At 47.6% G+C, this 25,446-nt stretch overlaps 1 protein-coding gene across 1 annotated transcript in view; it reads right to left on the minus strand.

Moving 5' to 3' along the window:
* Wwc2 (WW and C2 domain containing 2) overlaps window positions 1–25,446 on the minus strand; it is a 177,945-nt gene that overhangs the window by 44,545 nt on the left and 107,954 nt on the right. Inside the window, exons 6-14 of the mRNA XM_036166553.1 lie at window positions 22,874–23,003; window positions 19,027–19,173; window positions 17,763–17,836; window positions 14,164–14,406; window positions 8,426–8,515; window positions 6,348–6,964; window positions 2,445–2,574; window positions 1,767–1,847; window positions 1,608–1,694 (exon numbers count right to left, since the gene is read on the minus strand). Of these exons, the coding sequence (XP_036022446.1) occupies window positions 1,608–1,694; window positions 1,767–1,847; window positions 2,445–2,574; window positions 6,348–6,964; window positions 8,426–8,515; window positions 14,164–14,406; window positions 17,763–17,836; window positions 19,027–19,173; window positions 22,874–23,003 (1,599 nt within the window). The remainder of the gene's footprint in view (window positions 1–1,607; window positions 1,695–1,766; window positions 1,848–2,444; window positions 2,575–6,347; window positions 6,965–8,425; window positions 8,516–14,163; window positions 14,407–17,762; window positions 17,837–19,026; window positions 19,174–22,873; window positions 23,004–25,446) is intronic.

A 25,446-nucleotide genomic window follows, 5' to 3' on the forward strand; every position in this document is an offset into this window, starting at 1 on the left:
CCCTAGGACCTCCTGTGAGGTGAGGATAACTGGCTGGTGTGGCTGAGGTAGAGCACTTGGATGTAGAAAAGGGCATCGCGGCTGGAGAGCCGGCTTGGTGGTTCAAAGTATTTGCTGCTCTTCTAGAGGATCCAGGTTAGGGTCCCATCACCCACTGGCTGCTTACGACCATCAGTTCTGGAGGATCTGATGCCCCCTTCTGGCCTCCATGGGCAGCACAGACTGCACCTGGTGTGCAAATGTTCATGCAGGCAAAACATCCATACACACAAAATAAGGTTTAAATAAAAATAAAGAGAAAGACGGGACGTGGGCAGGAGAGATGGCTCCACGTTAAGAGCATTTACTGCTACTCTTGCAGAGGCCCTGGGTTTGGTTCCCAGCACTCACAAAGTGGCTCCCAACCATGTGTAACTCCCGTTCCAGGGGATCTGACGCCCTCTTCTGGCCTCCTTGGACACAAGGAATACACACGGTGTGTAGACATATATGCAGGTAAACACTCATACACATAAACTAAAAAGAATTTTTAAAAAAGGGGACATGGGCGTGGGCACACTACAGCTGGTTCCCACTGTTCAGACCCACAGTCTTATTAACTCTGACCTGGTTTATTAAGTGCCACTGATAACAGTCACTGTTATCACACAGACCGGAAATGAACCTGCCTTCCCTTCCCCAAATGCTGCTGTGTTGTTGCAGCTGGGCCCACCTCGTGCCCGCTCACTGTCTCTTGTTGACCATGGGGTCCCCATTCTCTACTTCAGGAAGTCCTCGGAGCCCACCTCCTCCTGGGTCCTAGGATGCACTGATTACCGTCCGTTGATCCTTAACCACCCTCCACTTTTCTGTTAGCACAAAGAATCTCCATCCAGCCCCGCCCCTGCACGCCCCTCCCCCTTTGGCTATGAGGATGTGAACTGGTCACTGGACGTGACCATGGAGAGGTGAAAGCATGCTCGTTCATGGAGCCTATTTCTGCAGCAATGCGTAATGTAGTCACTACATATTCAAGTGTAATAACAGAAAAAAAATTTCTCCAAACTAATAGTAGTAACTAGTATGCAATAATAAAAATTGAAATCATATTTCCAGCAATCAGGCCCCAGCACAGCCTCTGGTCAAGGAAAAGAACCATGGAGTCTTAATTGCTAACCTTAACAAGAACCATCGGAATAAAGACCTAATCTTTTTCCTCTCTCATACTCTCTTCTTCTTTCCCTACGGTTGCTTCGGACACAACCAGCCTGGCTATTTCTCCCCTTAGCTTCATTTTTAACAAAAGATCTATTTTGTTTTTAACTACGTGTATCTGTGTGTGTCCACGTGCAGGTCTCTGCAGAGGCCAGAAGAGGGCAGTCGTGCCCTGGAACTGTAGTAAAGGGTGGTGGGGCACTGTCCAATGTGGGTGCTAGGGAAGCAAATCTGGGTCTCCTGGACGAGCAGCAAGAACTTTTACCCACTAAACCATGTCTTGAGCTGCCCCACCCCCACCTCCGCCATGCCTTCATGTTGATAACTGTTGGATCATAGGCAGAATGATGGTTGAGAGAAAATGTTAAGGTCCTCTGTTTGTTTGTTTTTATTTTCTTACAGACTCTACTTACACTTTTGAAGAATGAGGTATCAAGAAGGCATGGAGATTTCGGAGTTGTACGACGATCACCATGAAGCTGGCACTTTTGGTCTCATATCTGTCAAAGGAGACAATGGATCAAAGAGAGTAACCTTGGCCGCTGGCCCCACCCCTACCCTCACTGGCTTACCTGAGTCCTATCTGCACCTGGGTGGTCTCCACAATGGTGACATCCTCTTCATTATAGGGAGTGTCCTCCATTTCACCAGGCCTAGGCCAGGAGCAGGTGGACAGTCGGTTAAGAGGAATATCCATTGCTACGGTTACTCTTTGCCTTCTCTCATGTCAAAGGGAACCCGAATGAACAGCCTTTCCATCCACTGCTGTGGATCGGACCCCCGTGGAAGCTACTGATTTGGGCTTCTTCAACTCCATCGAGAGTCTGACTCGAGCTTAGGGAACAGACTTTGTGACATCTGGCTTTCCTAAGCCCCATGAGGCTATCTCACTGTATCAGGGGCTTTCAGACACCTAAGCAAGGTATTCATGTGTCAAACAAGCATTAGCCAATCACCAAAATTCCCAGGAAAATCAGTGTCTGAAATCTCAGGTCAGCTGCCTCTGAGTACACCAATCTGCTTGTCATTTCCTTAACTGGCAAGAGGTTTCCGGTAGAGGACCACACTTTACAGTGTGCACCAGCCTGGCTGACGGGCATGCAGGGGATCCCCACCCTACAGTGTGCACCAGCCTGGCTGACGGGCATGCAGGGGATCCCCACCCTACAGTGTGCACCAGCCTGGCTGACGGGCATGCAGGGGACCCCACCTTACAGTGCAGACTGAACATGCCCCTGCGGGTTCCTTACTGTTTCATGGAAGCTTCGTAGACCCCACTGTCTCCAGCCACAGACTCATCAGAGGCAGCGGCTGACACACAGGCAGTTTTGTCTCCACGCAGATGGATCCCTCTTCTTTTGGGTAAGGACTTTTCCACATCTAAGGAAGAGAAAGTGATAGCATCATTCGTTTCTTATTGGGACAAGTGTAAAATACTCACACCACAGAAGCCCGAAGTACAATTTCCTTCTTAAAGTCGAGAACATTACTCCCTATCTTAACAAACGGGATGAAATAAGATGCTGGGGTTCACAGGGTCTGGGATTGGGTTACTTGGGAAAAACTGTCTTTGCTTTTGCCTACATTTATATAACTGCACCATGTGCATGCAGTACCCACAGAGGCCAGAAGATGGCGTTGGATCCCTAGTCTGGAGTTACTGGCAGCTGTGAATCACCGTGTGGGTCCAGGGAACTGAACTCAATTTCTCTGCAAAAGCACCAAGTGCTCTTAGCCACTGAGCCAGCTCTCAACACCGTCTCCCCGCCCGCCCCCCCAATAAAAAAAACAATAAAAAATTACATGTGTGTTTGTGTGCACACACGTGCATGCGTGCATGTGTGTGTGTGTGTGTGTGTGTGTGTGTGTGTGTATGTATGGTGGAAACATGTGGAGGTCAGAGGACAACTTGAAGGAGTCAGCTCTCCTTGCATCCTGTGGGATGGAATTCAGGTTGTCAGTCTTGGGTGCAAAAACCTTAATCCACTGACCCATCTCACAGGTCCTTGCCCTAAGACACTTTAAGGCAAGGGACCCACAATTTCCCATTATCCCCAGCTTCTCTGTTTCAGGCTTTCATGAACAACTACAGGCCTTGGCTAAGCCACCATGTGCCCCTGGGGAACTTCAGCAACTCCACAGAGGAGACTTCGCCCCTGTCTCCTTCCCCTGCGCCCCTCTTCTAACAGAATCTAAAGAGAAAACATCTTTGATTTCCATGAATTGTCACCAGCTAAAGCCACTAAAAAACAACCACCACAAAAAACTTTGTGTGTGTTACTGCATCTTTAGCGGCAGCTACCCCTTAACTTTTATCTCTAACTCATATTCATACACCAGCATCCTGCAGGGAGCGAGGAGCATGCATTGAAAGTTGCGCTCTGTACTGTAATAAGCTGTAGGCCCGTGGAGCGCTTTCATCCTCCAGTGAGTGAGCCCGAGGAGCGGCATTGGTATGCATGCGGCCCCCCTCTGAGCCAGGACTTTACATCCTGTTAAGATGTTTAAGTTTTAAGGCTTCAGATTACAGGATTGATTGCGGCATTTTCTTTCATTTCTGACAGTGGGCATGCTTTTGCCTTGAGGATGAAGTGCCTTCTCTGTGCCCGCCCCCCTTTGTGAGGGGTGAGGGTGATGACATGATTTATTGATTACCCCCAGGAATAACTACAGCAGTCTGAAAACTGACTTTGACAAAGACAGAGGCTGACTGTGGGAAGACTTCATAGTTATTCCACCTTGGTTTCTGTCATCCAGCAGGGATTGGTGCCGGGAGCAAACGGCCTAGAGATTGGCCCGCCTTCACCTGTGGAAGGCCCTAGGATGTTAAGACAGGAACAATGGCCTTCCACGTGCCCCCTCCCTTAAAGGTGGGAAGCTGTTCCTGGGGCCCGAACAGTTAGTCTTGACGGTTAAGACACACTTCCGCTGAAAGTGAGCTGCAAACGAAGCCTTGTGTGCATTTTCCCAAGTGACTGTCTTGAGGTACTGGAGATGGTTCGAACCCAGGGCTTCAGATGTCCTAGCCAAGCACTCTGCCACTGAGCCACAGCCAGGCCTACGGTGCCCTTTTAACAACAGTGGTGTGTAACACTTAAGAGGTTAAAAAAAAAATGGTCTCATGGGCACTTTCTCCAGGCACCTGTCTCCAGCCGCAAAGTCATCAACAAGGCCTCTAGCAAACTCAAACATTAGGAACTTGGCAGCCACTGTGTAACCGGGGGCCCAGGATCACTAGGTGACAGCCTTTATGCTGAAGGCTTTGGGACTCTGCTGCTTTGTGAGCATCTACCCTGATGGGCTGGGTTCACCACTTGATGAGATGTTGAGAAATGCTCACTAGAGGATATTCCAAACACGTAACGGGCAGACTCAGTTATAGATGCTCAGGAAGTCTCATGCCCCGAAAGGCACAAGAATGGCACAACCACAAAGGTGCTCTGCTTTCTCTCCCTGCCTCAACCGGAGTGTGGTGTGAAGAGAGTGGGCATGCCGGTGTTTATGTTTATCCTCCTCAGGACAGAGGATAACAATGACCACAAACTGCATGCGCGGGCACTCTTGGATGGCGTTCTCTGAGGGTGACTATGCAGATGAGGAATGGGTCTAAAAGGCAGGATAGCCTGCTCACCAAAACAGCCAAAGAGGCTAGAGAAGAGAGTGCAGACGTGATGCTCCGTTGTACTTCTTCTCACAGGCCACTGTGAGGCCCACAGCGGCTCTCTGTTGTGGGGAGCCATTATGGACACATCTCCCATGTGCTTAATGGTGTGTGGGAGAGGAAAGTGGGTGGGGGAGAGGGGGGCAGTTTTCTAATAGAATGGCCTGTAATGTTGGCACATCCCTGAAAGAGGGCATACAAACCGTAGGAAGGTCTCATCCACTCCACGTCTGTCTGGTCGCTAATGAGAACACAGCACTTCACTATTCAGCATCAGACACTCCTAAATCAAGTTGGATTCATCTACATCTTTAAAGATCTCAATGGACCAATCAACTAATACTTAGAATTCCTACGCCTGTATATACAAATAAAAAACACTCCGTAAGACAGCAAGGCCAGAGTTCTACAAGGGCTGTCCTTTCTGCATGCTGGGACGCACTGACACATGCTGACTGAACAGAGACTTCGCTCTGCACCTTGCTTTAAGCTAGCGGGAGAGTGGACTATCCTCGGAACACAGGATGCACTGTACAGCAAGGGTACCATCTGCTCTTTACACCTATGGCATTCACTGATGGCTTCCACAGGGCAGAGGAAAACAACGTTTTAATGAAAGCACGCTCAGGCCAGAGTTTCGGCATCTGTCAGGAAGGAACCACTTGGCCCATCTCTTCCCGGACCTGCAGCTGGGAGAGTGACCAGCAGATGGCAGAGTAACTCCGGACACTGGTCCACAGCCACCAAGTAACTGGGGCAGAAGGGGAGTCTGGGCACAAACCAGAACCGGTATTTATATAGAACTCCCCAAGGCAGCTAACCACTGAACCTTTGCGCGCTCATTAGCCAACATGCTAACGGACTTTGTTTTCATCTGTTTCAGGGCCATTTGAAAAAGAAAGTCTTTGTCTCTTTGCTACTTCTGAACCAGAGTCCAGGCGGAAGTGTGGACTTCTGATAAAATACATCCTAGGCATCTACCACCCACGGAGGACCCCTGGACTACAGAACAGGTGGTGTCTTCCTCGGTAACCCTCCACCTTACTCTTGGGGACAGAGCTGGAGCTGGAGCTGAGCAGATCGGGTTCTGCTGTCTGGCCAGGAAGCTCTGGCTCTCCTCCCAGCTCTGCCTCCCTAGCACTGGGACTACAGGTGGGAGCTGCCATAGCCCCTCGTGATGGGACTCTGACGTCAGCATCTCCTCAGCCCGTTTCTATTTTTTGGTACCAGGGTACTGAACCCAGGATCTGCACACACGAGACAAGCAAGCTGTCTACCAATGAGCTATAAATATGTCCCCCCTGTCTGCAATGGCAACTTTTATTTGACAGAGACAAAGTCTAGGTGTAGAATAAATGCTCTTTAAATGGACAGCCTGGAGAATGAGAAGGGAACCATACCCTTTCTTTCCATGTGGAAAGAGTGACCTAATCCCTCCTAAAAATGGCTGGGATTGGGGGTGGGGGGGTGGGTGGGAAAGATCTGTACTTACCTGTTGTCCCTTCATACAGCAGCTCTCCCGTGCACTCATCAAGGACCTTATCCTCTAAGAGAGACTGGGACACTCCTGAATCGGAATCCAGCAAGACCTGATTCTCCCCAAGGCCAATGTCAGCAAAGTGGCTACTTAATCCACAGTCCTCAAAGTCCACAGTGAATTGGTGCGGAGAGGTGTCATGAGAAGACACCGGAAATGTGCTGTCCAAGACCAGAGGAGAGCCGGGAGGGGACAAGGATGAAAGAGAGGACCTGGAGGAAAGGGACGTCACTGACTTGGAGGCCTCGGTCAGTGGGGGAGTGTGGCTGGTGGCGGCGACTGCCACCCCACAGGGTCCACTCTGCCCAGGCTGGCTGGGAGACTTGGCCACCTCATTCTCGTGGATGGTGGTGATGGGTCCAGAAGGAATGTAGCCGCCCTTCTCTTGAAGAAGGAAGTCCAGTTTATACTGATAATCTGCGTCCATCTGCTCGCCGTGGCTGCAGTAGTAGAGGTCACTGGAACTGAGCGAGTTGAGGGACCCTCTGCTGGAGGTGTTCAGAGAGCCCCGACTGGATGTCAGCGACCCCAGACTGCTCCCAGATGACATGGACAGGGTGCTGGAGGAGAGGCTGGGAGAAGAACAGTCCACTGTAAAACCTGACTGTACAGGAAGTACAGTCACAGTGTACACAGGCTCCTTCAGACAGGAAGGGAGTGGTAACAGTGATGCCCAAGTTAAATCCACAGCCCAGGCAGAGGAGCTCGCTGTTGGAACAACCATTTCCCTACTCACTCATTGATATTAGCAACCCTGCTCTCTCCTCAGACACCTCAGAAATTCTGGTCTTTTTTATTTATTTTTGAAAGGATTTATTTATTTATTATGTACACTGCCTACATGGATGTCTGGGTGAGGGCGCCAGATCCCCTGGAACTGGAGTTACAGACAGTTGTGAGCTGCCATGTGGGTGCTGGGAATTAAACCCGGGTCCTTAACCTTAACCTCTCCTCTGAGGCATCTCTCCAGCTCCCAATTCTGATCTTTTTAAACAATACACAATACACGGCCAGGAGGGTGGTGCACACCTTTAATCCCAGCACTTTAGAGGCAGAGACAGAAGGGTCTCTGTGAGTCTGGTCTACATAGCCTGCTCCAGAATAGCAAGGGCTCCACAGAGAGACCCTATCTCCAAAATAAATAAATAAATGAGTAAGTAAATAACCATTAAAGGCGGGTAAAGTGGTGCACACCTTTAATCCCAACACTCAGGATGCAGAAACAGGTGGGTCTCTGTGAGTTCAAGTCTAGTCTGGTCTACAGAGTGAGTTCCGGGACAGTGTGAGCTACACAGTGAGATCATTGTCTTCACCCCCAGAAATACATCTTTTGCAAAAGTTTAAGTCAAATCAAATGCATATTTGTAAGTCAACATGCAGAGCATCCACAGCAAATTCATACTTAAGATACTGGGAAAGACTGATGTGTCCCTGTAGCTACGGTGGTAAAGAAGAAAAGCTCTTATAAAGACGTCAGGCAACGGACCCGTGAGCTCACTCATGTAACGTGACTATTCTAATCAGTGTAAGAAAACCAGCAGCAGCTATTTCACGGCAGATCTCTTTATCTCCCTTGGTTAAAGGCGGGATGGTGGCAGAAATATGCCACTTCCCTAAGTTTTCAGTGGCAGATAAAGCTATTTCCAAAATGCATTTTAAACTTAAATATGAAGTTTATAGGGGGGGATTTTGTTTGTTTGTTTGTTTTTGTTTTTTTCAAGACAGGGTTTCTCTGTAGCTTTGGAGGCTGTCCTGGACTAGCTCTGTAGACCAGGCTGGCCTCGAACTCACAGAGATCCACCTGCCTCTGCCTCCCAAGTGCTGGGATTACAGGTGCGCCCCCCCCCCCCCCCCCCCGCCCCCGCCCGGTGGGAAATTTGTTTTTAGATTTGGTAATTTAAACATCAATTGAGCGGGCGTAACTTAATTGTTTACTTTTAAGCAGCTAAAACCAACCAGTGAGGACCCAGGTCCTGCCTGGATGCTGTGACAGACATTTCAGACATTTCCCTTTAAGGACCTGGGAAGCTTACCTTTTCAGTTGTGAATACAAATAAGTAGTTAATTTAGTAGTTTCTTCAAGTTTCTGTACTAGCTCTTTCCTTTTCTCTTCTAATTTCAATCTAGAAAAAAAAAAACCCAAAAAACAAAGAAATTAATTTTTCAAATGATAATGTAGAAGCCAAAACTAAACAACAGAAAAACTCAGTATCCCAGAATCAAGTGTAAGAGGGGGACGTCTGGATGAACTTGATAAAGGGAAAACAGACGAGGGCCAAAGCTTTATAGACGTATATCCAGTGCCAAAGCCAGGAAAAGTAAAATGTGGACGGTGTGAACTTTTCTCAAGTTGGTGACTGATTTGGCCCCGGTCACAGACAGAAGAGCAGCAACGTGGAGAACAGCAAATGCCTAAACAAAGCCCGAGGATCTTACAGGACTGCAGTTTGGCTCTCCTTTGGAAAACATTAGGTGGCAATAATAAGTCAGTGTAAAAGGCCACCTGAAGTGCTGAATTTAGCAAGCGCTGCTTAAAATAGCACTTAAGGATGAAAACCCCAATGCTGATTTCCTGGGAGGTTTAGCAGTTGAGGAATATCGGCTCACGATACTGTGTGAGCTAACCTGCCCTTACACTTTCAACAAGTCCAAGAACGTCTCAGCCTTCCTAGCCCCATCCTGCCTCGCCACCTGGAGCAGATTATCATAGTTACAGTACTGGAGAATTTTATCTCGAAACAGCAAATTCGTTTCAAAATAGGTCACACATGCAAGGATAAGCTTAGTGCCTACACAAATCGCATCAGCCGAGGGGCCTGATACGTCACCTGAGGAAGGCAGTGCCTGGCGCCTGGTCTGGGATTTGCTGTTTGTGAGCCCAGTATCCTTTGGCCAGCCACCAGCTAGAGGGGCTCACCTTTCTCGTCTGTGAATAGTGATTACAATCCTTCTGTGTCTACCTGATAAGGCAGTTAGAGGGATCAAACGGAGTAAGGCATGGGAAAGTGCTCTACAGACCACAGAACAATCACATCTGTTCACAGCCCTGCAAGGTGGTGATATACACAATTAGCCACATTGCTTTGGAGAAAAAGAAAATCTCCCCAATTTCCAACCCTTTGAAATTTTATGCATGTCTGGGGAAGTGAGGAGATGTACTCATTTTATTTATAGGTACCTATCCCTTTGATGTGCCAACCACAGTTTCCCTTATTTGTTACAATTAAAAAGTAGTTCTTGCCATTTCCTGGAATACTGGCATGATCAATTCTTTCATAACTATTATAACTCCATTTTTAAGAAGCGCAGTCTACTTTTTGAAATCTCTCTAACAAATCACTCACTCAGGAAGAAAAATTAACATAAAGAATCGGAAGGCACAAAGGTCTGGAGATAGTCCCAAACCCTGCCAAAGCACGTGTCTCTGGCAACAGGAGAAATACTTGAGAGATTAGTAATATTTTAAAACTAAGGATCACTTTTATTAATACAAAGGCATTTCCTCTTGTCCTAAGGGGCTCTAATACGACATGTCATGTAGGATGGTGTCCTCTGTTCTCAAGGCCAAGATGATGCTCTGGGGCTGCTGTGCCAGCTCCTGCTGGATGGCTCTCAACTGCTGGTGCTCAGCGTTTGTGCTCATGTGTACTCTTGTGTGTGTGCATGCGTGTGTGAGTGTGTGAGTGTGTGTGTGTGTGTGTGTGTGTGTGTGTGTGTGTGTGTGAATATCAAAGGCTGATGTGGATGTCTGGTATCTTTTAGAGATCATTTCCTACCTTATTTATTTCTTGTATGTGTATGGCTGTTTTGCCCTTGTGTATGTCATACATACATGCATCGCCTGTAGGGGTCCGAAGAGGTTGTCAGATCCCCCGGGACTGGAGTCACAGCCAGCTGTGAGGCAACGTGTGGGTGCTAGGAACTGGACCTGTGTCCCCTACAAGAACAGCCAGTGGTCTTAACCACTGAGCCGTCTCTCCAGCCCCTACCTTATCTTTTGAGACACCAGAGTCGCTGAACCTGGCACTTATGGATTGGCTAGCCTGTCTGCTCAGCTAGTCCCCAGGAGCCAGGCATCTTTGCACCAGGAATACAGACACTTGCAGCCATGCTTGGCTTTCTGATTCTTTAAATGCAGGTCTAGGGATCCAAAGTCAGCAGACACTTTACTGACTTAGCCATCTCCAAAGCCCCCACTTTGCTGTTCTTCATATGTTCTCCCAAACGACACTAAGGTCTTAGAAGGCGGGCACTGGCTCTCCCTCTCTCCAAACTTCTTGTTGGTGTCACTAGAAGGGTGATAAAGGAACTGTGAAAAGCCACAGAAATCTCGTAGCGAGGCAGCAGCTCTTGCCCATAATGTAATCATCAAGCCTTGCCAGTTGAGAGCAGCTCCAGGTGACAAGGTCCTCCACACCCAGGGAATTATGAACCTGGTCCTCTTCCTGAGCTTGGCTCTCTAAGCCCCTCCCCAGTCCTGCCCTTCTAGCTTCCTCAGCGAGATAGGGGCTCATAAAGAGCCCCCTGTATCCAACCTGTTTCTCTTCATCACCCTTCAGGCTGCCCTAGCGACACATCAGGCCATCATCTCTTTCTGTCTCTATCTCAGCACCTGGAGAGAGAGACAGACAGACACCATCTCTCCTGAACTCACAGCTTTGCACCTAGGAAAGCATTCACGCCATCGATACAGTGAAGCAGTCTCTTTTCCATTGAAAAATAAAAATAAATGGTGCTCACGTGCCCTGCCCATTTGTTTTAAATAATCTTCAGATGCCTTAGCGAAAAAACATTTAAATAAGCCAGGCACACTGATGATTCCTGGGTGAGCCCTTGGATTTGTGTGAAGCAGCAAAGGTCTGTCGGCTACAGGAAGTCACAGCTTATGGAATGCCAATGCTGTGGGCGAGGGTATGTATGAAAGGGGTACAAGAAGGGAGAGCAATGCAGTTAGGCTTTATTACCGCTAGAGGGAGACCTCTGCCACTGCTGTGGGGCTCCCTGCTATTATTAGACCCTGGCAGCAGAAACTAGGTCGGAAGGATACCTAGCATGACTGGGAACTCATGTGAGTTTAGAGTCTTTGGAGACCACAGTTTGAGTTCACCCCTGAAATCATGGGAAACCCACCATAGGATGGGAAAGAGGAAAGTGTGCGGCAAGGCAGCAGGAAGCTTTCTCTGGTTGTGTCAGAACCAAGAAGGAACCAAGGGTCTGCTGTTGACAATGAACTCCACGATGAAACTGTGAATTCTCCTTCCTAGTGTGTTACTGGCCACCGCCTGCTCTCCTGCTGAGGAGACATGGCTTACAGAAGCAGGCTCCTACTTACCAAGGTTCAAGGACAGCTGGATCGGAACAACTAGCAAACTCAAGTATATACAGTAGGAAGCGAGGATGAGGGGTAAAGAACAGGAGAAGGAGCCAGAGTGAGATGGTACAGTAAACAGGCATTACCAAGAACAGCCAGGCCTTGCTGGGCTGTGTCTGCTTGGGGAGCAGAGGACCTGGCGCTCACTGCAGCAGAGGCTCTGCTCTTTAGGGTATGTGGAAAGAAACTGTGAGCAAATGATGTTGGGCCTCAACCAGGACCACTGGAGTCCCTCCGCCTCGCACTGCACCCTAGCGATGGAATGCGCCCTTGACCACAGACACCAAAGGCAATTGCTATGCACTTACTGGGTATGCCAAGGGGCCTGACTTCCAGAGGGCTCAGAAAACCAGTATATTACACAAACAGCAGACAGACACAGCCCTTCCTGCTACTATGAGGTCAATGGCAGACGGGCTGTGCAGGTGAAGTCAGCTAACCACACTGCCTATTCCCCATATGGTACACACCCCACGGCTGCTTCTCACTAAATATTATCATTATTTTATGTAAGTACTGCATAGCTCCTGCTTCTGCTGAGGCCCAACCTGCCACTAGAAATTTGACAGTCATTATGTGTGTGCAAACAAAGTGTAAGTCACTCACGAACCAACCATCCCATTACGGGCGATGCCATGGCATGCCTGTAAATGTGGAGAGGATGAACATGCTCCCTGTCTCCCGGCAACAGAGATAAAGGAGGCCCAGAGGCCACGGAGGAGAAGAGAGACTTTTGGCAGGTCAGATGAGCATGACACTGAGGAGTCTCCACAACCTGGTTCTATAATCAAAGATTCAACCAACCATGGAAAACCCTGAGTTTGTACGTACCACATATGGACCTTGACCTGGTCATTGTTCCCTAAGCTACACAGTATTACAACTATTTCCATTATCAGGAATTCTACGTAATCTAGAAAGTGTCCAAAGCGTATGACAGGACATGTGTATGTTTTCTGTTAACACCACACACTTTGTACCGGGGAATTATGGCTCGGGTAGCAGGGAAGGGTCCTGGAACCAACCCCTTGGGACATCAAGGGAACAGTGCGTGGTATTTAGTAAGTGCCGTGCAAGGTAAAATGCACTGAGCCCACAAAGGCTACCTACCCACTTCATTACATTCCCTAGTGAGTCTCTGCTGGAAGTTGAAATGACAAACGCGGAGGCTGGAACTCACCCTTCCCTTCCCATCACTCACTCTTGTGCCTGTGAGTGCTTGTTACCGGGGATCCTTCCTCACACCCAAAACTAACGCTCCACCCGCACTAGACAGAGAAAGCAGAGGAAGGTTGGCCGGAAGTGGAAAGGAAGCCACAGGGAGAATTTGGTCAAATACGTGCAGTCTTGGAAGGATTTGCCTTGGGAATACCTGCTCATGTTCCCTAAAATGAGGATGCTGCAGCCACGTGGAGCATCTCCCCCAAATGGCTAATCTCAAAACATGCACACGCTAAGACCTAATCAGGAATGGAAGGATTTTCCCTTCCTGCCTCACTTTTCCCATACTTTCAAAATAGTTTAATGCTTAAAACTCAGACATTTACTGAGAAATAGGGACTAGAAGGCAAGAGGCAAAGACTGAGAAAAGAAAGGAACTGGGGTCTGGGTGGGTGTTTGAACTTGTGTCCAGGTCATCTGAGACACCTGTAGAGTCACTCGGGGCAGGCACTGCTCCTCCAGGGCGGCTGGTCTGTGATGCACACTGGTTCTGAAGGGCCAGTTTGTCGCCAAACAAGCACGCTGCCACAGCAGCCAGCAAGATCTCTCTGGGCACGGGGCTCTGCTGCAGGTGTGTTCACACCCGGGACACATACATGTGCCCTCCGATGAACACTCCTGCCCATCTGCTTGGGGCACTGGATGTTTTAGAATAAATAACTCCCACCTGCCCACAGAAAAATCAGGAAACTACTCGGAATGATTACCTCTGCTTCAGAAGCAGGTTTCAACTGACAAGTCACATATAAGGAACATCTTGTGACTGATTAAGATATCAAAGAGAGCAAGCTGTCTTTTCCTTTCCTTTTGAAATTAAAAGCAATAAACACGACTTCTTGTCAGTATTGAAAGCGAGCCTAGGAAGACTCATTTGTTGTATGAACAGTCTAGATCATCTTCCTCAGAGGGCAACAGTTTATAGCTATTGTTATCAGACTTGCTCTATGATGTACTGCGTTTCTGATTTTATGTCAACATTCCTTAGATTCTCGATATCGGTCATGAGCACTTTCACATCCCGGATAGACACACATTGCTCTGGGAAAGGAAATGTTTCGCTCTATTTCTGAGTCCACTAACAGCAGAAGGTACTTAAGATTTCCAAACCTAGAAATGTTACCATATGACATAAGCACAGGTTCAAGTCACCCTGTCCCCTGAAAAAAAACCAAACCACACCTCTCGGCCAGAGCCCTGCTCGGCAAGCCCCGCGTGGAAATCAGCTCCGCCTCCAGCCGCTGGCGCTCGGCTTCCAGGCGTTCCAGCTCGTCCTGCGTGCGTCTCTGCGGGGTGATGAACTGTAGCTCCTTCAAGAGCTCTTCCTTTTCATTAATCAGCATCAGCTTCTCCTTCTCCATGTCCAGGGCCCCGGGCCAGGCCTCGCTGTCCAACTTGGACAGTTCAATTTTCAAGTTAGCCATGCTATAAGACATAGAAGGCACACGTGGTTAGGACTCCCAGGAAATGGGAATCCAAGTCCAGGCTATGTCTGGGTGCAACTGCAATCTACATCTTCCCGGAGAGCAAGCGGCAGTCACACACTCCAGGTCACGTGAACAGAAGCATCTAAAGTAGGGTACCACAGGCAGGTATCCCCAATGTGTGTGGAGTAATGGGAAGGCTAGTCAGGGTGCCCTAAAATGCCACCGTTGTAGGTTAGAGTCCTCTGGGTAAAGCTTCCATCCCCCCTACACTCTCCACTCCCCCGCCCCCAGTCAAATGGTACTTCCAGAGCTGGGTAGAAACTGAGGCAGGTAGCAGATCACAGAAGGAAGAGATGAGAAAGGAGAGGAGCCTTGGTCAACCCATATTAAGGCAAAATCAATTCATTAAGGTTTCACATCACCAAGGACAATGGGCAGGGCCTCGCTTCCTCCCACCCCACTTTTCCCAAACCTCACACCGGGAAATCTCCCTTCCACTGGGGTCTTTGCAGGATAAGCATTCATTATTGAGTAATCTTGTACCGTTGCAGACGTTGCTGCTTCTGCCCTACGCTCCTATCTGCTTATCTGACTGCACAGGAGCAGGCACAGTGGACCTCAACCACCAAAGCAAAGGTGGCTGGTGTGGCAACCACAGAGACACGGATGAAGAAGGGGGAAAAGCAGCATGGTAAAGCCTCAGATGTCATGGTTTTGCCTGACCGGGGACTTCCCTCTGTCTAGAGTCCAGTTATAGATGGTCAAATTTACAGAACTCCCAGTTCGGCACAAACATCCGGTCTCCTGAATGAAATGACTTGCCCAGCAGCCCAGTGAAGACAATCAGGACCTCCCGCAAGATGAAAGCAGGTGGCTCACCGGCCAGAAGGCGCAAGATCCAGATAAGCTATGGGCAAACTGGTACTGACACAGGGAATCCATCTCCTTGCATGAACCGGTTGGTGGATGGCCACTTTGGCTACCGTGGCAGCACACACCACGTAAGAAAACCAGACAGCAAAGCAGCTGTGTTTCTCCTATTTCAAAGAAGAAACCACCAAGCAAAAACAGCTCAGAACAAGGATGTGAAGTAGGTCCGCACCCCTGTGCCTTAAGTTTCTTCTTGTGGTTTTTTTAAAAAGCAAAAGCTATCTCAGATTGATACACACCAGTGTGCTGCTTCTCCACCTCCTGTCTGGACGTACGAGAGATGTAACATCAGCTATTCTTCAGCTTTAACTACGAAACACTAAACAACTGTCTGCACATACTGGAAGGTTCAGGGAAGAAAAACTGACCTCTTTTCTTGTTAAGAATTGAGGAGGAGGGTTGGGGATTTAGCTCAGTGGTAGACGGCTTACCTAGGAAGCGCAAGGCCCTGGGTTCGATCCTTAGCTCAAAAAAAAAAAAAAAAAAAAACCAAAACAACAACAACAACAAAAAGAATTGAGGAGGAAAATGCATTTTCAACATATGCAAAATCCCTTGACAGTCACCTTGAACCTAAAACCAATCGCAAATAGCACACCAGTGCAGCCAGATAGCAAAAAGTAGCCTAAGTTTTGATGTGGCCAAAGCAGGCAGCCGAGCTGGGGGCAGCAGCGAGGTACAGGGAAGAGAGGTACCCGTTTATTACTGAGGGCACACATCAGACATTGGATTTTGTTCCGGAACGGGCACTCAGATCTGGTGGGCAGAGTGTGGAGGGGACTTCGAGGAGCTAGGAAAGGAAATGTCACCTAAGCTCTAGAGGTAGTTAACTGTCACAGTTGGTCACTGTCGAGGGAAAGCTCAAGGTGACCCAAAGGCAGCAAGGTGAAGTTGGTGAGAAGCCACGGCGTAAGCCCTGGTCCTCTTTAACTCTGAGTTACGGTCATTAGCCTGCAGGAAACCAGGCATGGATCTTGGGCTTTGTCCACGGCAGAACCAAGGAGTTCTGGCTGATACAGGGTTGGACTGCTTGTAGCAAGATGACCCTTGAACAATCCACCCTGGAGGTCACATCACTGGGCACGCCAAAGATCAACCCCCAAAACCTACTGAAGGCAAGCTCCCAGTTCTGTTCCTGGAAAGGAGATAACATAATTTAAAAAGCTTTCCTACCCCCAAGTCATTTAAAATCTCTTGGGGCAAGTGGAAGACATTAAAATGAGCTGAGTTAAACGTTGCTCAGAATGACCAGCGGACCTATTCACGGCCATCTGGTTAATCATTGGTGGGATGAAGCTTGGGTTTCTCTTTAGCAAATTGAAGACTCAAGTACTGTTTGAACACTGGCTAACACACAGGAAAACATTATAGTAATATTCATCTCCCTTTGTTAAAGCCAGATAATCTCTAAGACCTATGGTCAATTACTTTAAAATCTGATCATCTCTAGTAATAATGGACACATGTGAATGTCCGAGGGTCCTCTTTATGGTAGGAGCCACAACACTCTGGGAGGACCTCATGGTCTCAGGGGGAACAAGATAAATTCCTTGGTCTCCTGTATGTTGACAACACAGTTTCTCTTAATGTCTCCTAAATGATGAGAAACAATGGCATTTTTAAAGCTCTTGAAAGAAAAATAATGCAATCGATGGTATCAGAATGACCATCAGCCTCAGAATGAGGTATGATATAATAAGGAAGTAATGTGAGTATCCACCTGCTATATTAGGACCATGCGGTCTCTTGTGCTGTCCCCAGCAGAGTCAAGGAATTAAAAAGATGTGAACACAAGAGCTTATAAGGTAATGGAGAGATCCCCTTCTCCTTCCTGACCTGTCATGGAAGAGACACGCAGCACCTTCTAGGTAGTAACAGGAAGCATTCGGGACAAAGGGCCATTCAGAGGTAACTCACCAGCAAATGTGCAAGGCTGGACCACCGCGCAGGGTTTTGGTCTAGGAAGCAATCATTTTCTCACTTTCAACTGGATGTACTATACAAGCTCAAAACTTTTTTCCCAGAAGGGAAGGGGAAACTTTTATCCCCATACTTCTGATTAGAGTCTCCCTATAGTGGTCCTGTAATCCCAGCACCTGGGAGTCAGAGACAGGTGGATCGCTGTGAGTTTGAGGCCAGCCTGGACTCCAGAGCGAGATCCAGGACAGTCAGTGTTACATGGAGCAACACTGTCTCAAAAAAATCAATAAACAAATAAAAATAAATTAGAATTCTCTTCATTTTTCAGCTTTGCAGGGAGGAGAGCTGGAAGATGGGAAGCAACCTCTGCAGGTTAGAGCAGCAAGGACAGGCTTGGGGAGGAGGGAGGGGGCCACATGTGTCACCCCGGCAGGAAAGATGAATTCTGAGAAAGAGACCATCTTTGGAGCCCACCGACCACAGCCAGACAGCCCTGGCCCTCACCTTCTCTTGGCGTCTTCATACTGGAGACTCAGCCTGACCTTTTCAGCTAAATTTGATCTGCTCCGTACCCCAATCTAATAAAAACAGAAGGAAAAAAGTCAATTAACTCTGCTAATGAATGAAGTCAACTGCTTTTGTTTCTGGGAAGCCCAAGTAATTGAAAAGCTAGAGAAAATGGCTGTGAAATGGGGAAGTGTCTGTTAGAAGGACTTACTCAGCAGGGGGAAGGCATCCTTCAACCCAGCTCATCTGTGTGGCCAAGACTTTAGCACCCCTTTCCCCACAGATTCAATTCAAGACAAAAATATTAGGGAAATGGGTCTGGTATCTGAGAGTTTATGAAGGGTATATAGGTCAAGGAAATTTATGAAATGGAACTGATTTCTTTGCCAAAATTTCCATTATTTAACTCATAACTACACGAAATGTAAATGAAATGACCTCAGGAATTAATTTTTCAAACAGGCAAGCCCTACTGTCAGTGTGTATCTGCCATCTTTTCACATCACATGCCCGTCCGGGGCAGAATTCTAACCGGGAACCTAGCAAAACTAAATACTTGGCGGTGGCTTCTCTTGAGGGAGGGAGGAAATAGTGCTACACAGATCCCAGGAAACAGTTTCAAACGTAAGCTCTAATTTGCGAATACTCAACTTCAAATTTATAAAAACAATTTCTTTTTCACAAACAAAAACAAAGTCTCATGCACATGCATGTGTGTGTGGGGGTGCGTCTACGCTGTGAGTGGGTGTCCTGGCAGCCAGGTCTGGCTGTCAGATCTCCTGGAGCTGGAGCATAGGTTGTGAGCTGCCTGACATGGGGGCTAGGAGCTCTGGCAGAGCAAGAGACACTCTTGAAGGCTGAGCCGCCCTCCAGCCCCTCTGTGTTAGTTTCAAGAAGCACCTTTCTGTTCCTTGTGCCCTTGGAATGTTCAGGAGAAGTGACTCCAATTCACACGACTGTAAACCGAGTCAAGGAGAAGTTAAACTGGGTTGTAGCCTAGCTTTTCAGTAGCATCCGTAAAGAAATGCAGCCAGAGAAAGTTCCTACTGTGTGCACTTGGCACTTTGACAGAAAAGACGAGGCTGTGGTTTTTCCAATGAATCTGGAGGATGAGATACTGAATGCACACTCTCCAGCTCCTGTTCCAGTCCCCCGACCCCATTCCCCTGTCACTACCATCCCCCCTCCACCTCTACCCTCCTCACCACCCCACCCCTGCGGAGGACAGTACTGGGGCAGCGGATGCCCTCTGGCTACTTACATCTCCAGAAAGGCTTGTCTGTGAGCCAGCATCAAGGGTCTGTCTGGACAGGGAGAGGTGAGAGTTCCCAGGGCTAGATCTCAGGTCTGGCTCGGAACTGTCCATGTTCTGATCCAAATGAAAGCGTTCCTGCAGCTTAGCAAGACTCTGTCAAGAAGCACACAGCACCTCCTAAGACTGACGCACAGGAGGGCGGTCCCTTTCCATAGCACCACTGAATGGAAGGAGCCGTGCCGATGTACACCGTGTCTTTATCTGCATATTTTGCACAAGTATGTGATTCTAGAATTATGTGGGAGCATATTTAGCAGGTAGCCTCCCTTCTCCTGTGGACACTAGGATCTAGCTTTGTACTGATTTAGTGTATGTGTATTTTTTACGTCTCTGCATGTGAGAGCCACATGTGTGCAGGTGCCCATCGAGGCCAGAAGAGGGTGTCCGATCTGGAACTGGAGTGACAGGCAGTTGGGGACCACCTGACAGAAGAGGGTGTCCGATCTGGAGCGCGCAGGGGAGGGGGGTGTTACAGGCTGTTGGGGACCACCTGAGATGGTGCTGGGAATAGAGCTCAGGTCCTCTGCAAGAGCAGCAAGAATCCAATCACTGAGCCGTATGTGCAATTCTTATTTTTAAGCAATTTATTAAGCCAACTCTATTTCAACGGGAATCTGCTATAGTTTGAATATGGGGTATGCATTCCCTAAAAGCCGGTGTGGAAGATTCTCAGTGTAACAATACAATGTTACTATAGTTATGAAAAGACCTTGCTTCATTCCCAAGAAAGCACGTTGTTACAAAAAGTGCAGGTTTGGTCTCTGAATGGCTCTGGCCTCCTGTCTTGCCATCCATCTCTTTAAGGTGCAGCCTGTCACTGATACCAGCCACAGGAGGACTTTGCTACAGACTGACAAATGGGGCCAGTCTTGGGCTTTCGGCCTCTGACACTGAGTTAAACAAGTCTCTCTCCCTTATCTAGGCCTTCTGCTACAGCAACAGACAACAGACTGCTACAGACTGCTTACTTAAGCAAAAGGATGGGACCACGGACTAGTTATAATGCGATCTTCACTTTGGCTCTAGAGTAAAGATTACCATTTCCAACTTCACACCTAGGCAAGACCCAATATTCAGTCTACATTAATACTTGTGGTAGTTTGAAAGAAAATGGCCCCCAAAGGGAGGGGCACCATTAGGAGATGTGTCCTTGTTGGAGTAGGTGTGGTCTTGTTGGAGGAAGTGTGTCACTGTGGAGGTGGGCTTTGAGGTCTCATGGATGCTTAAGATACCACCTAGTGTCTCAGACTACTTCCTGTTGCCTTCCTATCAAGATGTAGGACTCAGCTCCAGCACCATGTCTGCCTGAATGCTGCCATGTTGAACCATGATGATAATGGACTAAACCTTTAAAAATAGAACCACCGCAAATAAATATTTTCCTTTATAAGAGCTGCTGTGGTCATGGTGTCTCTTCACAGCATTAGAAACCCTAACTAAGACAAAACTATAGATTAGGAAACTGAGACCCATAAGTTGTTATGGGATAGACCTGGCCTCCTTTGAGTCCATCTACGTGATGGTCCTGCCTGTGGTGTGATAGCTGGTTTACTAAAGTGGGTAATCAAAAGCTAATGTGCCTTTCACGGCTGCCCAGGTCTAACACACTAGGCTAATTTTAGAGGGGGAGGGATGTGTGAGTCAATCAACTAGAAAGGAAAATCCAATCCAATTTGCTTTTTGAAAACCCTACAGTAGCACTAAGTAAAGAACAAAAACAAAACCCTGTGACTGGTAACTTAGGGCCAGATTGAACCTGGTGTTTAGAATTTCCATGCTAAGAGAACAGCTGTGAGAGGCTGTGAACCTGGTGTGCACATCTGCAGCCTTGGCTATGGCAAGGAGGGTGGGAGGGTCCAGCTCAACCTGGGTGATAGGAGGTCATCATGTTCAAGGAAGGGAGGGAGGGAGGGATGGAAGGAAGGAAGGATATACCAGACATCCACTATTTAATTTTTCACCTTTCACAGGAACAGACATATACCATATGCACACATATGTGCATGTAGTAAAACTCACACAGACACATCAAGTTACATATTATAGAAAGGAACAAAGAAACATTTCAATGAATGTGGGCAAGTCTTTTCTACTTTCCTCTCTGTAAATGGCAAGATGAGTAATGTTTTTTCTTAGCTGTGATGATGACATAGTTAACCAGTTTAGAAGCTTGTGACAAATACATTTCAATGAAATGGAAGATACTGGAAAATAAAGTCAGGGCATATTACCAGCACGAGGAGAAGGAATGTTGGTGTGCAGTTGGTTCTGAGTGGCTGTGTGCTCATCTTTTGGTGTACATAATTGTGTTATTGGGTTTTCAGGTAAAATATTTGTCACTGTGCTCACATAGGTTTGAAAGTCATAGCCAATATCTGCCTTCCCTTCTAGCTCTACTGTTGATATTGTTGAGCTCAGCAACTGCTAATTAATTATTCCCTGTACTTTTGTAGCTAAAAGAATTCACTCTGACCTGTGGATGGGACCAAAGTTTATAGAAGAATCCAAAGGGATCCTAACCTGACTAATCACAGGCTCCAGTGTAGAAGTGTTCCTGGTTCCAATGACAGAACTACCATGTGACTTCAGAAGTCACCAACTGAATCGGCAGGACAATTGGGGAACAATGGTAAATGTGTGTGGGTAAAGTTCTGCATGTGTTATACATGTGCTTAAGGCTAGCTGAGCTCACACCTCTAGCTTGTGCTTACTGGCTTTGGGAGCTTGAGTAACGTATTGGGCTGCCTAGGCTATAACTCACCTAAAAAGAGGGCCATACTAACTACCTCAACATCAGCAAGGATTAAGGGAACTTCATGTGAGCGAGGCCCTCGGCAGACGCCCGGGCACAAGCCACACTTCCAAGGGTTTGCCTTTATCACTAGTGTCTTTTCCATCAGATCACTTCATGCAAGTTATTTTAAAATCCCCCAAATGAAAGATCCCATGGATTTAAGACTATCGTGTTCAGCTAACATCTGGAAACCAACCTGCTGAATGTCACATTTAAATGGGGAGGTTTGGTTAAGCACCCAAGTATCATTGCTGGCTCTAACACTAGGCAAAGGCCCAGACTGAAGCCTGACTAGATGGTGAAGAACTCCAAATTCTCTCTCTCTCTCTCTCTCTCTCTCTCTCTCTCTCTCTCTCTCTCTCTCTCTCTCCTCCCTCCCCCTCTCTCCCCCTCCCTCTCTCAATTATGAGGTAGAGGAAAAGGGACAGAAGGGAGATGTCTCAAGATGAGCCATGGCCCTGACAGGTGCAGATATACAGAATGCTCATTATCCAGCTGCTGTTTTGGTTTTCCTCTGTACGAAGATGGACCTGAGGAGTTAAGATCTGTAGGCTGGACACTGTACAGTGAGAGCAAAGGGATCAACTAGCAGCTTTCCTGGAGGCAACTGTGGCTGTCCACTGGCTGGGTCAACCTCCCCCAGCCCCAGAGATACACCCATTTCCTACTGGTGATGGTGACACATCCCATGTACCCTGGGTAAGGGTCGCTGGTGGGGAAAGCCTGATAATCTAGGTCCCACGTGAAGTTTCCAATGGGTTTAGGGGTGTGCCAAGATGTTAAGCTCTCCATATGGATTCCAGGCTCCATCTCCCCCGACTCCATTCAGTCTAAAAGGACATCTGAGTCCTGCCTTCACAAGGGACACCACAAGTTGAGAACCAACTCATTCTGCATGTGTCCCTCAGAGTCTGTAACCATCCACGGCGGGCATGATAGGTATAAGTAGGGAGAGCTTCCCAGGCTCCTGCAGACAGACACAGAAGCCCCACGACATACCTGCATCAGATCTTGCTTTTCTTTTTCTCCTGAGCTGATGGCTTTTCTGATGGACTTCAGTTCCGTCAGGATGGCTTTGGCTTCGCTAAGTTCATACCCACTCTGGCCTCCAGACATCTTTTCATCAATTCTATTAAAAGAGGAGGAGATGAAAGAAAAGAAATAAAAAAAAAAAATGAGTGCAGAGGAGCCGCTGGTTTCGGGGTCCCTTCCTCGGCAGATGACTTTGCATCATTGCTCTGCCAGGACACCACACAGACTGAGTGCCTCTCCCTTCTCCTCAGGTTAGAGGTCTCCATCCACTACATCCTATCTTACCCATTCCCAACCACTTTCAGGCACAAACCCATGTTCGGCTGCTCCTGATGCTGGCTGAACCCAGTCTTCACCACACTCAGCCTTGTCTGTAAGCCAAGAAAGAAAGCTGGCAGGGACCAATGCTGCTGATGAGGACGCGTATGCAGATGCAGCCACTGAAGTTCAGAGCCGTGACGCCCAGGCCGCACTGGCAGCGTGCGGGCAGCATGGTGAGTCTTTAGTAAGTACCTGACAAATGCTTATCTGTACTAGAGAATCTCTTACGATATTTGGATTATGTGGCTTCTTACTTCTGTCGAATATCTAAAAAGTATTTATTAAAGCTATGAATTGAGATGAAACTTCTTGCCTTGCTGAATGAATTCGAATTTAGGAAGAAGACAGATGGCAGATGTGCCCCTCTGCCAGTGTGTATTGAGTTAACAGCTCTTCAGTGAGTCAGTCTGTCCCGGGTCCCCATGGATGTACTTATTTTACATCATTATTACTGTAGGTAGAGGACTTGGAGACGTGTTGTTTTTGAAGGGCTCAATCAAATTTTCTACTTCTTTTTAAGAAAGTTGTTGGGTCTTCTGTTCATGATCAGCACCCTGTTCTCTTCAGTTACGGTCCCTCCAGGGTTCCTTACAGCTACGACTTGGGTTTTACTTACAGATGCTGCCTCTGCCCCACCAGCCTTCAGCTCCACACAGTTTCTCAGACCTGTTTTAGGACTTATCAACAGACCCTCCAGAGAAATCGTGGACACTAAATCGGAGGAAATGGACTCTGAGCTCATCTGGTTTACGCCATTTAATAATTAATACGCACTTTCATGTGAAAGGTGCATCTGAATAGAACGCAATACCATCTTAACCACGGTGCCAAACAAAGTTAACTCAAACAAGCACAGCGTGCAGATAATGCATCTCCCCAAGTACTATTTTCGTGAATATTTTATGCTACTGAACATGCAATTAAGCCTTTAAAAGCCTAGCAAAATAAACTTGATTATAAGGTCATTTGATAACGAAGTACAGGCAATAGGGTCACAAAAGTACTTACACACACACACACACACACACACACACACACACACACACACACACACACACCATGTTTAGGGTAGGAAGGGGCCTTTGGGGTTCTGTTGCTGTTTTTTCCAAAGGAAGAACTGGGACCAAGCTTATGCAAATTTAACTCTTCAACCACATAAAACGGCTAGCAGGGTGGCTATCCCAAAGTTCGAGACCCTGGCTGAGGAATTGTATGACCGCTGATCTCGAATATTTCATGAAAACAACATCATGAATATTGCTCCGTTTCACTTATCTGGGAAGGGAGCCTATGGATGCAACCTTCGGCTCCTCGAAGAACTATATCCACCAACTCACTACAGGTGAAGGCTCACTCACTGAAAGAAATGCCACCTCCGACCGCTGTCTTAGCATTTTCAAGCACGGTATTTATAAATTAAAAGCGAGCCAACCAACACTGGAGACTAGGCTTACACGAAACAGAAGCTGTGTCAAAGCCAATCTCCAAAGCCAGATTTCTCCCCATGTGTGAAAACCCTCAGCATGCAAGGGTAAAACATGCCCTTCATGCAGAAACACACTCGGCCATTTGAAAATAAAAGGCGGAGTTAGGCTAGGCTGCAGCCTACATTCCGGAGAGTTTTACATTCTGATGGCGATGTCTCGGCTACCTTACTGTGTTTGGAGCCCTCCCTCACGCCTCCCTGCTTCACCCCAAATGTGCATTTCCAGTTTTGGTCCCATGCTTTCATTTTCTCCACCCTTCACTTCCCACTTCCCTGCCTCTTTGGACCTGACTATAAAAACATGATGTGGTTTGGTGGCTTACTAACTTCCTGATGCCTCTCGTCAGAATGCCAAGGGCTTAGCCACGTTCTACACTAAAAATGAAGTGCCGTGCTGTTAGTTTTCTGTGTTTGAATGAAAAGAAGCTTTATTTTTCCCTAATTTTTTTTTTTAACTTTAAAACGTTTACTCTATATCTGAGAGAGATTTTCACTTGCATGCCTTCTCTGGAAAATGTGCCTGGGAGCCAGAGTTTCATGGGAACCATACCTGCTTTTGATTTGCTAAGTGCGGCTATCATTTCCCACCTGGGGAGGCAGCAGAGGGGTGTTCCTGGTACCCTCCCAGACACAGCCACACCACTGTTAGGCCACAGTCAAATTTGAGGGCATAGAGGAACAGACAGAAAGGTATTTGTTCACCCAGCATAAAACTGTTGTGCCAAGCAAAATG

This window comes from Onychomys torridus, chromosome 17 (assembly GCF_903995425.1).
Source record: "Onychomys torridus chromosome 17, mOncTor1.1, whole genome shotgun sequence".
Lineage (NCBI taxonomy): Eukaryota > Metazoa > Chordata > Mammalia > Rodentia > Cricetidae > Onychomys > Onychomys torridus.